The sequence below is a fragment of the Tympanuchus pallidicinctus genome, unplaced genomic scaffold, assembly GCF_026119805.1.
Source record: "Tympanuchus pallidicinctus isolate F22 unplaced genomic scaffold, pur_lepc_1.0 scaffold16, whole genome shotgun sequence".
Taxonomy (NCBI): Eukaryota; Metazoa; Chordata; class Aves; order Galliformes; family Phasianidae; genus Tympanuchus; species Tympanuchus pallidicinctus.
This window is the reverse complement of record NW_026294679.1, coordinates 31290883-31307463: the sequence shown is the minus strand read 5'-3', so window position 1 is coordinate 31307463 and position 16581 is coordinate 31290883. Positions and strand designations below refer to the sequence as shown.

At 41.8% G+C, this 16581-nt stretch overlaps 1 protein-coding gene and 1 long non-coding RNA gene across 2 annotated transcripts; one reads left to right on the top strand and one right to left on the bottom strand.

The window, feature by feature from the left end:
• The first annotated feature begins 316 nt into the window (after positions 1-316).
• LOC128077946 (uncharacterized) lies at positions 317-10894 on the top strand. The gene is made up of 2 exons (XR_008205215.1): positions 317-533; positions 8643-10894. It is a non-coding gene; the product is annotated as an uncharacterized LOC128077946 (long non-coding RNA).
• Positions 10895-11741: 847 nt separating this feature from the next.
• LOC128077936 (uncharacterized) lies at positions 11742-16216 on the bottom strand. The gene is made up of 6 exons (XM_052677636.1): positions 15987-16216; positions 15604-15683; positions 14256-14370; positions 13558-13664; positions 13221-13335; positions 11742-12410 (listed from the first exon to the last, which is right to left on the bottom strand). The coding sequence occupies exons 1-6, from the start codon at positions 16051-16053 to the stop codon at positions 12229-12231; spliced, it is 666 nt and encodes a 221-aa protein (XP_052533596.1). The 5' UTR covers positions 16054-16216; the 3' UTR covers positions 11742-12228.
• Positions 16217-16581: the final 365 nt, after the last annotated feature.

Here is a 16581-nt window from a genome sequence, read left to right as displayed (position 1 = left end):
GGATGACAGCCTTTATATCCTGAAGGCTGCATGCGTTCTTCAATTTATAACCCAGCTTTTGACTGGTTATTATGACAATGTATTGATTTCTAAGTAAATAAGATGATTTTCACAGAGAAAACCTAAGTGGTTTCCTGATACAACGGAACTACCAGTTATTATCTCTCAGTGATTGCCTGCCAGAGCAGTGTGAGCACATGTGAAGAGCAGACTGTAGTTTTATTGGTCCTGAGCAAACTGTGGTCAAACAAAACTGCTTCACCCTTGTTTTCAAAAGGATTGTGCCACTTTAAGAAGCAGCAAGTGGGAGGTGTGCAGGCACTGCAGTATAAACAAGTACCTGGACACACCACTGTGCTCACCTCTGAGCCTCACATAGCTGAGGGGACGGCAGCCTCACATTCCCTGTTCTGCCTTGCAGGCTTGACACCACGTTTTCCAGCAAAGTGAGGAAACTGGACAGAGCATGGCCTCTCGGACAGAGCTACTCAAGATTATCTGTGAGACTTGCAACATACCTTGAGGAAATTAAGGTAAGGTGGATGGAAAATATGAATTTCTATGGCACCACTCAAATTGGTCACTTCACCTGCAACACACTCTAAAGAAAGCTAGAACTTCTCATAGTCAAGATGTGAAGTTGAAATTCATGCCATTTGTGTCAAGTTCTCTAGTACTAAGAGTCAGTTTACTAAATAGAGCTATGTCTACAAATGCACTGCATAAAGCAATCCTTTATTTTCCTTTTTGTGTCAGGAGACCTTCAGGTTGTAGAATTCCCTTCAGAACTGTTTAAACATTTCAAAATAGGAAACGCTTAACTTATAGCTGTATGTAGCCCCCCTGCAATGTATTCAAGGTCCCAAAAACTAACAGGAACATGTGGAGAAATCCAAGGGAACAAAGACAGCTTGTTAGATGAAACATGAAAAAATTGACATTCTCGGAGTGATTTCTGCATATTATAAATGCAAGAGAGTCTTGCTACATTTTAACTTACGTCTTAATTGCCTGTTTACTTGGAAGAAGCGAGGACGAAGTATGTCTCATACTGTAACTAAAAGCACCATTAGCCAAACCCTAGAAGTGCTTTGTGCCCTTTTGCATTGGTACGTATGCTTGGTCTTCATCATGTCTGTGTTCTCAAGACCTCCCAGATTTTGCACATTAGACTGTATTTTGGCAGCTAAGCTTCATGTTGTTTTAAAAAATATAGGTAATTTGCTTTCAGTGACTTCACTCACAGTGCTAAGTGGACTGCTCTGATTACTTCTAAGTAAAGCCTGATTACAGCATGCTTTAGAAAAGCTGAAATAATTCTAAAAATAATGCTTATTTAGTGTAATTAGCACTTTATTCAGTTGTTCCTTCTAGAGTCAAATCTAACGTAGAACACAAGCAAATTCACTTTTAATTTTCAATTTTAATCTTGTGATTCGGAGTATTTTCAGAACCTTCTTGGTTTGAAGGTTCTGGTCCTTTAGGGATCCGTATTGTTTGATCATTCAAGATTCACGTAGTTAAAATAGGGCCTTTTTTTCTAAGGTGCTAAAAAATTAACTTTATTTCTGGACTTATGTGACCCATAAGTAAGTGACATTTGACTTCAAGTAATCACGCTCATTTCTAGTTGATCTCTGAGCAAGAACTTCTCCACGCTGGCCAGCAAAGTTGGAGAAGCAGCACAGGAGTTCACCTGTCTGCAGCTGCATGCTGTTATGAGGAACAACGGGCAATACAGCAGTGATGGCCTCTCCAGACAACTGGCTCAGACCCATCAAATTATCATTAAGTGTTAATAATAAGTTGGCAGTTAGGATCAGAAAGCAGCACACGATAACACTTGTTTGCCCCCCTCCAAGTCTGAAGATTTCACTCTCAAAGTTAAGGGAGCAGAGAGCAGGAGTGCTTTGTTGCTGGTTTAGCACTTTGATTCCAGTAGAAGTACATGTCTGGGAGAAGAGATGTTCAATCTGCAAAACAGGAAGTATCATGCAGCGTTTAGCTGTGCTAAAGCATCGCAGTCAGGGTGTGCAAGCAGCTCCTGTGTGTGGGCTGTAAAATCTCTACCTGCAGAGAGCCACAAGCCCCATTCTGAAACCAGAAATGCAATACCACATCTGATTTTATCTGATATTCTGAATTGACACGTTTTAGTTCGACTATCTGCCTACTAAAACAGAAAAAATGTTTCAGTAAGGAGATGACTTGTAGTCTGCAACACATCATAGTTTTTTAGTATCTTTGATCAGGGCTTTTTCATTCTATCTGCCAACAGGAAGGTAGACAAGGGATAGAGCCGTAGAGAAGTAGGGTTTACCCTGCTTGTTTACACAGAGTGTGACCAAAGTATTCCCAAAAGTTACAGTACAACTACATTATATAGAACTTGAACTCATTGTTTATTGACAGTGAAAAACCAAGTTTATATTCAATTAGGACTATACTTATGGTGATGGAAGGAGAGCAGAATGATTGATTCTCAGATATTACTAAGTAGTACAATGAGTGGCCTAGAACCTTTATAGCAAACTATCTCATGGCAGATATTCTCTGAGGCAGGAACAGTTTCTCTCTTCCCCCCCAAAGTGAAGGAGGCCAAAGAAAAGGGGATTAAGCTGACAAAATCGATGCAAAACAGCAGCAGGCTGCTACTTGCTGCAGGTAGAACAGGGAAATCCAGCCTCTTCATAGGAGTTTCCAGCCATGTCTTCACACATGACTCTTACACCCAAGATCCATACGTCTACTTTTGTCAGTGTTTTCTTGCCTAGTAGAACGTATGGAGCAAAACCCCAGTCCAGCTGCCAAGAATTTCCAGTAACATTAGAAACGAGAATCTCTGAGCAGACCATGCAGCACCAAATTAAGCACTGAATTCACCTGTTTGGACATAAGTCAAGGGTCTAGTTTCCTCAGTGTGCTTCCATAAATACTCAGTCACACAAGTCTATACCCAAATATCAGCTCTAGGTATGTTTATCCTTGCTTTGCAAATATTTAGCAACCAGTTTTTTATTCAGTAGAAGAGTACTGAGCAGCTTACCAGTTGGGAATTTGTTCTGTCATTGTGAGCACTGAGGCTTCCCCCGTCTGAGGTTACTTATCTCCAGAAATCATCTAAGAATAAAAGGATTCAGAAAATTCTTTCCTTCCAGGAATATGTGTTTAAACCTGAAATACTGTGTTAGGCGAGATGAAAGAATTACAGCTTCCTGCTGGAACTCAAGATGAGGAAAGGCCAACAGCCTTTGCCCGTGTTCCTGTTCATCTCCCAGTCTTTTGCTCTCAGGTGTTTTTTCATTTAACATTAAAAGCTGTCATTTTCCTGAGAAACAGGAGAAAATAACATGCTTGACTGGTATGAAACTGGCACTGCAGGCTGATCCATTCCACCTTTTGGTGGCTGTATTTAGAAGCCTCTCCGAAGAATTCTTTAAAATTTGTTTTCTTTGTTCCCAGAGGTTGGTCAGTACCACTAGAGTTTTGACGTTACCAAGTATAGAGGAAAAATTAGTACAAGATAGTTGAATGTTCTGAAGTTTGGAGGTTATATATGTAGATATTTCTGATCTCAATTCAGTTGCCAGATCATGTTTCTGCAAGGCAGAGGACCCACAAGTGAGAGCAAGTAACAGCCTGGGAGGCCACCACCTCCCTCAAGCATCTCATTCAGGGACCTTCTCACATTACAGTGACCGCATAGGCTTAAAAAGACTACATTAAATCTTTACTTCTGTAGAGAACAGAGGCTGTTCCTTTTTATTTTTTTCTGTAACTGTTGCAATTCTCAGCATTTGGCCTCATTGCATTGAGGAAAAGTAACTTCCCACCCTGGCCCTGTTTGTTTAGCAGATAAATAATTGTGGCTTTTCATGACACCTTTACAATTGGTTTTTCAAAGAAAAGATTCATGAGTGATTTGGGGAAAAAAAAATGCTAGATTAACAGAGAAACATAGCTATGTAACTCAGCTTCATTGCAGCTGAAATCAAAAATATCATTGGACACATCAGCACCTGCAGCAGGCTGGACAAGTATTGCTAAGTAGTTTCAGGTGGTAGGGCAAGACTGCAGATTCCTTAGAGGGCAGAAACAAGCCACCAGGCAGCTCTGTCCTAGGCACACTGCCCATCTAACACAGTTGGAGAGAGCAGCCTGACAAATTCAGTCACCCCTTCTGCTTGCATGGCTTCTTTTTCCTAGTGATCAGAAGTAAAAGCTTTAAATTAAATGGCCAAACAATATTGTCTTCTGGATAGCGTAGCAGGCTGTAGTGTGACAGCTAAATATATGTACTGTTACACAAGTCTTTTTTTTCCTGCTAATGTAGTCCTCTGTAAGAGATAGTGCTGTGATTTCGAAGACATTATTGGTCATGAATGGATCTGTGTTAAGGGTAGCAGCAAAGCAATCTGTAATCTAACATGCTTTACAAGGCCTACTTCAGATAGCATTAAACAGGCTCTTAATGAAGCATACCAGCTTCACTTCCAGATGTGTGTTGCAAAATTGCAATTCTTTTCTGTGGTGAGTGTAAGAATAGAATTGTTTTTTTTCTCTAAAAAGCAAGTCTGTCAACTGTGCTAAGAAAATTGCTTCTTCAACATCCAGGGGGGTTTCGCATGAACTTGAGAAAGGGAAGACTTCAGTCTATGTAGCTTCCGACAAATCTGAAACAAACATGGGAAACTGAGGGCGCAACCAAAAAAAAATGCAGTTTAATAGGCCTTTTTCCCTTATCAAAAGCACTCACTGTATACTGCTCTAGAGAAGTCAAGCATTGCATTCTATTCCATTACTCTCCCACCCTTGCAGAGGCCTTTAATCTTGCAGACAAATAGAGATAAACTATTTTGCAATGAAGGATGCTATAGATATATATTGTGTGGTTTAGAGAGCAGATCTGGTATGCTAACATACTGATGAGGATTTTTAGTTGAGATAAAGAACTGCAAAGCTTCAACAGCTGTGTATTTATTATGAAAGAAACACACCACTATATTTATTTTCTAGAGAGATGTTTTGGTTAACCACTATATTAAAGTTTTTTCATTCATACTCTCCCATAATCAAACCCAAGAAGTTTTTTAGAACATCAGCAAAGAGTACTAGTTTGGAATGTTTTCACCACATATGCTAAGTAGATCAAACACTGTCAATGCAATAAACATCTCATTATCTGAGTAACAGCTCCAGATGTCACAGAGCTGTACTGGATGAACTAGGCTACTTGACACAGGTAGGCAAAACTCAGGAGTGTGTTATGACCTCCAGCCTTAGTACCTGCTAATTGCTCAGTATTGTGGTTTAACAGACTCACTTCTTAGTGCAACTATTTACATTTCAAATGCATTCCAGTCGTGATTTCCTTATTTATATGGCTGATATGTCATACAGAGTGGGTCAGGAACAGTTTGTGACAGACCAAAGCAAGCTCTGTACATGTCCCAGGCTGTGAAGCCCTCACCCATAAATTAAGAGCGCATAGCTTTAAAATACAAGAAAGTGAAAAACATGAGTACAGGGAAGCACAGAATAGGCTGGTGAAGGACGAGTTAATAGTTCAGGGACATCCTGTAAGACTTAGGAGAGTTATTAGTCATCAGCTTATCTAGCTAAACTTATGTAGCTGTCAGCTCCTGATGAGCAAAACAAGAACTTCAGCAAATGAACTGCTGCTTTTTCTATAGCTTTTCAGTCTTTACTCCCTGAAGCTGCTCTATACCACAGCAGATCTTCCCATCTCTTCTCTGTCGCCTCTGTGATACCGTCCTCAGCATTGTTTTCTGACTGCAGAGTATTTCAGTGCTTCAGAAGTGGCAAGGCTCACCAGAACCCAGCTGGTACCTCCCAGTGAGTGATTTCTCCCAGTTTCATGCAGGATTTTGTGTCGACTTCATTTTACTGCCAGGAGTACTGGTGCCCCTCAGCAACCTCTTATCCAAGCATAAGGGCACAGCTTCACCATGGACCAAGCAAAGGGGTGCCTTCTCCTGGTGTCTGTATGTCCAAGCACAACTCACATTCAGCAAACCATAGAGCTTACTATCTTGAAAGGGCCTCAATTTTCTCCATCCAGGGTGCTCTCTGTTTCTGACTCAACATGGTGTAGTCCGACTAACAGTCACTCAGACTTTGTTTTAGGAAAGATTACAGATGTGTAAATGATGGATGTGCTTCCCTCACATCCATCATTTAATGGAGAAAGCATTCTCTGCTCTGTCACTACAAGCCTGCTGTGTGCAGTCCAGCAGGTTCTGTGGTTGGATTTTGTCTCTGAGCCATCTGCTGATGAGGGATCAGCATTACAGGAAGTAGAGAAACCCCTTGTTCCCTTAAAATAAAAAAAATAAAAAAAAAAGCAGAGTAACACCTTGTCCAAACAGGAGAACTGAGAGAGGGGAATGAGGAACAGAGCAAATAAGGCATAATAACACATAAGGCTCAAAATGAAAGTGGAAGAACTAAACAGCAGCAAGGCACAGATAAACATCTGAGGGAGAAACAGGAGCAGATCTCAGAGTCAGATGGAGGAGAACAATTGGGCAGAGAGGAGAAAAGGTTTCAATCTAGTGCTCTCCTGCAGCTGTGACTGCAAAAAAAAAAAAAAAAAAAAAAAAAAAGCAGCAGGAGGCAGCTCCCCAGGCTCACCTACAGCTGCCTCTTCTGTTGTTAATGGCCTCACACTTGCTTTCTTTCATGCCCCCAAAGAGAGGGAACAAGAAGAAAACTTAGTGCACTAAGAAAGACCAGACTGTCACGGAGGAACAAGCCTAACAGGTGACATTCCGGAGCTGTCCTGCCACAGGTATGTGCTCAGCTGGCAGGGAGACAGTCACCCCATCTGTGCTTCAGGCTCTGAGCTAGGAGCTACACCCATATCCTTTGCAACATTCCACAGCTTGCAGGAGTTGACATTAATGTGAACTGTAAATCCTGGCACAAGTTTGCAAGGGCTGTGGTTTCTGGAAAGGTCTCAGCACTGCTGCAAGGCAGACACAGAGCCTGCACAGGTGTAACTGAGCCTGAAGGGAAAGTGGTTTTCCCTTTTTTCTTAAAATAGTTTGTGTTGGTACCTTGAGAGATTAGGACGCAGATACAAAAAACAGCAAGTCAACACCAGAGAGCTAAAGTTTACCTTCAGGTGGCGGAACCCTGATCATTTAACAGCTCAGTAAAGCTCCAGCTGAAGCCTGCCTAATAGGCTGCTAGCTTTCCTTGTAGATATCATCATCCAAACTCTGCAGGATTTGGTATCAGACAGCTCTTGCTCTTCCTCGCAGGCTGTAACAAGAAGTTCTTAGTGACAGCAATTTCAATACTCCTACACCTGGTAAAAATTTGCTGGCAGCTTGCAAATTTTTAAAGTCCACTCATTTTTCACTTCTTCCTAAACCATGTATTTGATCTGTCTTTTTTTTTTTTTTTTTTTTTTTTTTTTTTTTTTTTTGGTAAGGTTTAGCATTTAATTACAGAAGCCCATTACATCTCGCATCAAATAGCCCCAGAACCTTGGATAGCCTCTGGAAAAGCCTCGGCCATGATCCTGGGCTGAGAGCAATACTGTTTGGGAGACATTCTTCCAGACAACAGCAAAAGCAAGGAGTTGTGATTGAATTTTCCCTCCCCAGCACCACCTTTATATGTGGCCCATTGTGGTGCTCAGCTGTGTGGGGCTGTGCTGAGCAGCAGCACCTGGTCCCTGCTGAGTTAGGGCACACCTGTGAGCGGGCCTCGCTCCTGCCTCAGAAACCCGGTGCTGATGATTCACAGATCACCTTTCTATTGTACCCTACTGTCCTGAGCTTTAGAGTCAGCAGATAGCCATGTAAAGCCGTTTGGTGCTCCGTGGAAAGGGGAAGGGAAAGGGAAAAGTAGTAAGAGAGTGAAACTCCCTGCACTCCCACATAGAGGGGGCAGTCATTTTGCTCAAGAGCTCAGCTGTGCTGAGCTTTGCATTCTGCCTGACATAAGAGAAAGCAGCTGGTCCAGCCAGCTTGTTGGAGACTGTCTAAAGTTGTGTGCTAGGCTAAAGCAGGAAAACAAAACTTTTAAATGCTTTCAAACAAGAAGACTGTTTGAAATTCCCAGAAAATGGTTTGCTGGACAGCTAAATGGCAAAATCCTGATGTGATCCAGTCTTCAGTGATAGAACAATTTCCCTCCAGTCTCCTCTTTCTCTCCTTGTTCCTAGACACTTTATCTGCTCTGCTCATTATAATCATATTTATTTTCCTGCTAAGTGGGTACATTTCTGTCTGTACTTGTTGCAAAAATGTTAAAAAATGTATTGGTAATACTCATTTTTAAATCTTTTTCTTTAATCTGATAACTGTGGACCTTATGTGGCAGGTAACCCCCAGTGACACATTTTGACTTACCCCATCATATGCTAATGGGAAAACCCACAAGAGCAAAGCCAGTGCTCCACTCTGAAAAATGAAATGGAAAACTAGATTGAAAAGTTCAAGATTTGACATTTTGTAATGCTAGATAACACTGACTCAACACATTGTTTGACAGCTCTATGTCATTGCTCTATTACACAGCCCCTGGCTAAATAAAACAAGCACATCTATATGGTTGTAACATCTATTTACAAAAAAAAAAAGTAATGCAGTGTATTTTCTTCCCTACAGCTTCATACTCTTGGAATGAAGGAAATGGTGGAGGAAACAACCCTGGCACCATGGGAAATACTGCTGGTCATTTGTGCTACAGTGCTGATCATGAGCTTCCTTATGGTCCTCCCCCCTGCAGTAGTGGTGATCTGGCGGATGAAGCGTGTGCCTCAGATCTCACTGCATGGCTCAGTGTAAGCCAGACACACATTCTTTCACAAGCTGCTTCAGAACTATGAAATCTGCCAGGATCACCTTTTCTGCGCAAGGTCCATCCCAAACTCACTGTTTTGCCACTCCATCTGTGTTAAGTCCCAGTAAAAAGAGAATGTGTCAAATTTTGTTCTCATTTGATGCAGCGCTTTGCCTTCTGTTTTCTGTCTACACCATACTGCTATTGGTAATGTAAGTAATATAGATACTTAATTCCTACGTTGTCATCTTCTCTTTCACTATAATGAAGTGAAAACAAAAAACAAAACTCCTTATTGAAAAGTAAGACTGTACAGTATTGTATTCCCTTAACTAATAACCAGTAAAGTCTGCCTCTCCATTGTTAAACTGCAAATATTACAAAGCCTTTGATATCATTGACAAGTTGTGAATGAATCAAAGCAAGCAATATAGTCTGGGGAGCTGGTTTAGTCTGGTTGTACTGTGAGACCTACAAAAATGCGGAACGGTGCAAGAAAGAAGCATCTTGTTCTTATTTTTCTGATTTGAAATTGTTGGCATATAATGTTTCTTGTTGCTTTACTGCAATATGAATATTCTTCTCTTTGCTAAATCCTGAGTGTCAGAATGCAAAGCCCTTCCCACTCCAGGGCTGGCACAAGAGGCTTAGCCCAGTGCTCAGACATGCCCAGTCAGATGCCAGCTCGTAGTTAATGCAAACATACAGCAACTATTTCCCTAAATTACATTATGCAAATTTAGTCTGGGAAGTAATGTCATTAAATTTACTTTAGTTTTTAACTGTGTTGTACAGGCTTATTGGTTCAGCTGCCCCTTTTCACATATAAGTAACAAATTGGATGGTGGGAACAGAACAAAACTCTGCCATTTTATAACAATAATAATTTTTAGCTTAATATCAAATTCATGCAATATCATATTAAAGCTTTCCAGCCTGATCTTCCACATTAAGTGAAGCTTATTAGTAAGATTTTTTATGCAAATATTTAACAGTTTCTATTACTTTACAAGAAGAATGGGCATGAGTTCCTTATGAAGTCCAATACTGTGTTTCTTTCCTTTGTTAGTTGGTTTGAAAAGTTGCTAGATTAGCTCAATAAAACTACAGAAAATTGTTTTTAGTACCAGTAGAAAAATGATAATGGAAAGTGCTCAGTGCTTCAGACAGATAATGCATTTGAGCATCAGCTGATAATGATTTGGCTGGAAATGAAAGACTCGAGGACATTATAATTTTGTTTGATACTGACAATTTGTTTGTCAAAAATAAACACCAATCTCTGAAAAACATTTGCTTTTCTTTAAGACTACAGCATTTTTCTCACAAATGCCGTGACTCAAACTACAGCCTTACAGTTCCTATGCAGACAAAGCAGCCAACTCATCCCTTGCTTGATGTAATTGCTACACTAACAAATAGTCATATGACTAGCTGGTTCCGAGCCCAAAAACAACGGGAGGATTTTTGCTTGCAATAACTGCATTCTAAGCCTGAAAGGCAGTGTGTAATTTTTACTAAATAATATTACTTAATTAAATCATTTAAGCAATTAATGGGGATTAAGTTCAGTTAAACATCGTGTGTACTGTAATTGCTGTCTGTGTCTGAAAGATTCACAAGGATAGGGAGAAGGTAAAGAGAAAGGAAATGCAAACAGATGGGCTGGTTGTCTTCAGACTCATGGCTTCAATGTTTGCTCAACAGATGAAAAGTAAAAGAAAACCCCAAGCTCAGATTCCACTGAAAAAACCAAGCAAGCAATAACTAAGCTTTCTGTTTAGCTTTCATCATAATCCACATACACATCTGCTCTGTAGCAACAGCTCCACAAATAAACTGCATTTCCAGTGCTATGTTGTCCCTGGTCTTTACCCATGTTAAATGCCAGGTGACCAAAAACCAGGGCTTTCTGCTCTTTATGCTTAGTTCTTTATATCTTTGGGTTTCCAGTGTACTCACGGGCATTACTGATGTGTAAGGACATGTCAAAGAAGGAGCACTTGCAGAAGGAAGTGAAGTGGAAGCAGGAACAACTAATTTTGTATTTCATTATAAGAATAAATTACAAAAATCAGTTGATCATATCTTTGTTCATATTTGAGTTGCTACATATTTGGATGATGAGCTATATTTTTGGTAGTGGTGGTAACAGCCAAATCTGCCTCAGTGTAGACTGGGTTTGGAAATATGGTAATGGAAGGGAGACCAGGGAGGGTGACTAGCCAGGAGCTGCAGATATCTTGGTCTAGGCCCGCGAAATGCCCCAGCACAGTTGTACTGGCACCAAAGCATCTTAGCCAGTCTGCCCTGCGCTCAGTCCAAAGCCCTAGAGCTCCACTCTAATGCAGCTGCCCAGAGAGGTTGTGGATGCCCCGTCCCTGGAGGTGTTCAAGGCCAGGTTGGACGGGGCCCTGGGCAGCCTGGTCTGGTATTAAATGGGGAGGTTGGTGGCCCTGCATGTGGCGGGGTGGGGTGGAAATTCATGATCCTTAAGGTCCTTCCAATGCAGGCCATTCTGTGATTCTGGATCTCAGGTGCTTTTGTATTCCTCCTCTGAAGTTCAATTACAGTTTGCAGTAACCTCTACCTAAGAAGACATGGTGGAAATTTCTGATAATTTAGGGTGATCCCATTTCTCACATTTTGTGCCAGGCTGAAATGTTGCATTTTTCCTGCTCTTTTATCTAGCTACAGCAAGAATACAGGGCACATTGAGTGCTATAAATGCTCTGAACTGTGCCTGATTGTATACACTTCTGTGGGACATCCTCAGGTTTGTAAATACAAAGGGAAAGATGTTTGAGCTGTTCCCCCAGCAAACTGCAGAGCTTCATATCCTTTGCTCCCGTGAGCCGCAGCTCCCTAAACACCTGTACGCACAGTCTGATTTCACCCCCGAACACACAGGCACGTGCACAGAGTTGTTTCCTATAGCCATAGCTGCTGTGACTTGCATAGTTTTAATGGTCACCAAAGCAACAACAGTGATTAACAACTGACAACTGTGAAAGCAACTAGAAGCACAACTCTTCCTCCATAAAAATGATCCATCTTTACAGAAGATGATTTCTGAGAACAATTACTGCGCTTAACTAATGAATGCATCAATTAAGAGGCTGTAATTCCCTTATAATTACGGTAAGACAAATTTAAGGCATAAAAATATAAACTGCATTCTTTGAAATGCCCCTGCTGTGAGCTATGCAACTAGATTTAGTGTATGCATCTGTACCCAAGAGCTGAGGTCAAATGGTGACTGTGATCTCAAATCTTTTAACTAAATACAAGCTGTATGTTCATAGCTCTTAGGAGGGATTTTACTGCTTTTCTTGTTGAAATACTCACATCCAACCACAGCCAGCCACTTGGTCTGTGGTACAAGCAAGCCATGCCTGCTAGTCCCTCCTGCTAATAACCACATATTAGACAGTCTGCCTCCTTGTCGTGGTTGAAGGTGTCTATGCCTTGCTTAGCAAGCTCTTTGAGGAAGGTGTCCAGCTGCTCGTGCTCACTGTAGGCTAATGTGTGCAGACAGCTGCTGTTGTCGGGGAAATAGGCAGATTCAGCTCCACTCATTGCTTTCTCTGAGGCTGGAAAGATCAAAGCCAGAAAAAACAGCTGAATTATGCAGCTAAACCCAGGTGTATTTATCCTGATTTTAAACAGTCACCAGCATTCCCATTTTCCAGGCTAGAAGCTTCAACTTGGAATAAAAGTGACTGCAGAACTGTTGTTTTTTTTTTAAGCCTTAGGAAATAAACTGTTCTAGTAACAACAGCAGTCAACAGTAAAGTACTTATAATTAAACATACAGGAGAAAGGTTGGTCTTTTCCTGTATGTGTGTGCATGAATATTTATTTTTAAATTATGGCAATAGCAGATTCAGACAGCTGTTTCAGGTCACAGACTGCTTGCTGGATGCAGTGGAAGCATACTTAGAACCCTTGGGCTGCCACATGATGAGATAATACTGCTGGCTAGGAACAGCTGCTGGCTTTTATGGTTTGTACACACAGCGAGTGGTGCAGGTGGTGGCCAGTTCTGTTGAGGCACTTTGGGTACAGTTGCAAGATAAACTGCCGTTTTGTGCTGCTGTTGCCAGTCCAGCTGGTCACACAATCACTGCGCCTCACAGCATTTGTGTCAAGATGCACCATCCCACAAACTTAATGGGTACAAGTGCTTTTTGCTAGTCCAAGCTTAAATAGCAGCGCTCACCAGCACAGACCTTTGTGGTGGTTTTAAAACAAGCCAGATTTCTGGTCCTGTAGACTAGAGGCCAGTCCAGCATCAGCTCTCAGAGTCTCACAAGTGACAGCGAGGTTTTTCCTCTTTCTCTCCCTTTTTTTCCATCCCTGAGTCCCCCACACCCATACTAAGATGTTTGAGGGCTACTCACATTCACAGACAGCCAGTGTTTGCCCTCCAGTCAGCTGAGTCGTCCAGGTGAACCCAGTGCTACTACCACAGCTTTCATACAGCCTGCTTCTTCTGAGGAATGAGAAATCGTAACCCTTGGGGAAGAGGAATGGGATAAACACAATTCAGCCTGTATCACAGTAACCATAAGTGAAGAAACATTCAGCCAGCAAACATCAATACAAACACTACAATTTCTCGCTATCAAAAAGGGGAAAAAAAAGTATAATGAGGAAATAATGCACCATACCATAATAAGCATCTGTAAATTAATGAATAAAGCCAGAAAGCTAGTAGCAGTGAACTGTGACTATTACCTTGTTGCACATGGGTTTGCAGTACTCAGTGCTGCCAATAGTGATGCACACTATCCCACCATTCTTAGGGGCAATAGGCTGCGGGCACTGAGGCAGATGCTTGCAAACTTTCACGTGAGTTTAAAAAGAGGAAAGAAAAAGAAAGAAAAAAGAAGTGAAAATGGGTAGACCAGTCTCTTCCCAAGCAAACTAAATGCATAGTCATTGACCTGGTGCAGGTGATAACTTCCCCATTACCTGACGTGGGCAAAGCAGGCTTTTTTGTTTGCTTAAAAGTTTTTTTGGTTTTTTTTTGGCAATGCTCAATTTTTCCATCACTTGTTGCTGTGAGAACAAAGGGCCTGGCAGCAGAAGTTACGCTTTAGAAGTGGGTGAAAGAGGCCTTTGCATTCACAGCATCAACATTCAGCGCTGTTGGAGTTAGAACTACCCAAGCATGTCCCAGAACAAGACTGAGGTGCCCATTCCCAGGTCCAACACCACCGCAGGGCTTCCCTGCCTCCCAGATACAGTGGCAAGCATCCTTGCTCTCTAGATTCCTGCTGTGATTCCTTTTCTTTTTAATTTTTTCCCTAAAAAAATGCAGGGACTTAGCTCATGCTGAATGCAGTTTAAATATATATATATCCTGTGGCATCTTTGCTGCTGCTTCATTCAACACCCAAAGAAGAGAAATGTGGCTGCAGTAGGGGTCTCACATTTGCCTTGCAAAGGTTGCAGAAGAGTAAGACTGTCTTTCAGTATCCAGATAAAGCGATTGAGTGAATCTCGTCCATCTTTTTTGGCCATTTCAGAAAGGCATGTTGAATATTTCTATGGAGTTAGAAGGGAAAAAACAATACATTGAGTAGGAAAAGCCTTGGAATAAATTTAAGAATAGATAGGGTTCTTCATACTGGGACTGAGAAAACACGTCTTTGTAAACAGTTGTATGTACCTCCTTTCTGCATAATACATTGGTTTGTTACTTCTGTTTCTGAATGTTAGCGTCTCACAGAGTTCCTCTTTGTGTAAGTAAACATAGGCATTTGTGAAATCTCAATCACAGAATCATAGAATGGCCCGAGTTGGAAGGGACCTCAAGGATCATGAATCTCCAACCCCCCATCACAGGCAAGGCCACCAACCTCCCGATTTAATACTAGACCAGGCTGCCCAGGGCCCCATCCAACCTGGCCTTGAACACCTCCAGGGACAGGGTGAAAGTGTAAACAAAGAAGTATCTGTAGTTTTATTTAGCTGTTTGCTCTATGTAAGCATGAATGTATCTTTCACTCCACATGTATGTGCATGTGTGGATAGAGAAAAACTGTGGGAAACTCCTCAGGTGACTGCCATCTCTGTAACAGACCCCGGTTAGTGTGTACTTAGACATAAGAAAAAGTCCAGCTCAGCACTCTGTGTCAGCCCTCAGCACTTGTCAACAACAGGTAACCGAGCTTTCAGAGACATCAGTGGAAGTGATGGGCATAGGTCGTACATTAAAGAAATACTCTTTCTACCATTTCTACCAAGGTTAACTGGCTGGTCACTCTATTGTGACATACTTGTCCCACACAGGGTAAGGCACAAAGTCACAAAGCAGAGGCTTTCAGTGGCTTTATTTGCATTTAAACTATTTAACACTATTTAAGGGTTGAAAACATTGCACAAGAGATAAAAGAGATGGTTGTTTATATGCAAGCCCCTTTGTATATGCAGAGCAAAGTAAAACTGGAAAACACATCTATAAGGCTATTTTTTGACTAGCAGTAGTAGGATCAAAGACACAGCAGATCAGTGCCTGCACTCATATTTTGCTCTTTCGTCTCCTCCCCTGCTGTCATGCACAGGAGCACAGAATCACAGAAACACAGAATGGCCCGGGTTGGAAGGAACCTCAAGGATCATGAATCTCCAGCCCCCTGTCACAGAGCAGCTGAAGGAGACACTATGCAGAGCTCTCCCACAAGATCATCCTGCTTCATGTGCCTGCCCCACAGGGCCCTGTTACCCCAGCCAGCAGCAGAAGGAATCTGTGTAACTACCCTGGTTTAGTCCTCTTACCTGAAGGCTCTGAGTCACGTTATCTATGGTTGTACTGTCGCAGTCACTCTGACTGGCAAAAGCTCCAGTTTCAGACAAATCTGAAAGACATACAGAGATGTATATAGTTAGTTGATTAATGAACCCTTATGGCACCCACATAAACCCCAAAGTTCACATAACATTACTTGCTTATGAGAATCGTGCCACTGAGCTGCAGTCTTAGTGCTGTTTTGTATACCTGAGGCAACTGGGTATTAAGTGGGACTAAATTGCACAGTCAGCAATCTAATTGCATATTGGTGGCTACTCAGGGCTGTGTTCCCAAGTAGAATATCTCCTTGCTGTAAGATAGTCAGTTTTTAAGTAATTATTATTCACATCAAAAAACAATATTACCTCACCTGAAAGAAACCCTGCTAAACTTACAAAAAACAGCATTCTCCAGTATGGGCAGGAGCTAAATGGCATTTTTGCTGCAGGAGATCAGGGGCTGGCTACCTACTGCTGGTGGAGCCTGGAAGATTAAGTGCTGGAACCAGACAGACCGCTACATGTAAATAAGTGTCTGGCTGTTTGCACTGTGCCTATCACCAGCACCCGGTGTGGATGCAGTATTGCCCAACCTACCAGGAAGCCACTGGGCAATTTGCAGAGTGCTTTGAGGAGGATAAGGGGAGGGTCTTGTTACCATGCTGAGATGGGCTGGCTTTGGATTAATTACTGTTGTATTGTAAACATGGTTAGCACATGCTTTCCTGCTCTTGCTCTCTTCCTCTCTAACTCTATTGCTATATCTGTCTCCTGAGTTAGTTTGTCTGTCTCATGTGCACATTCATTTAGAAGACATAATTGTACTGAAGGACCTCAGCCTTATATCTCACTCTGAAAGAGAAAGCTCAGGACAGCAGATAATGGCTAAATAGACTTGGATCGAGGAGCTGTGCAATGTTATCTGGTAGCATCCAGAGTTTAGCTACTTAGTAAGGAAGGCTTCCA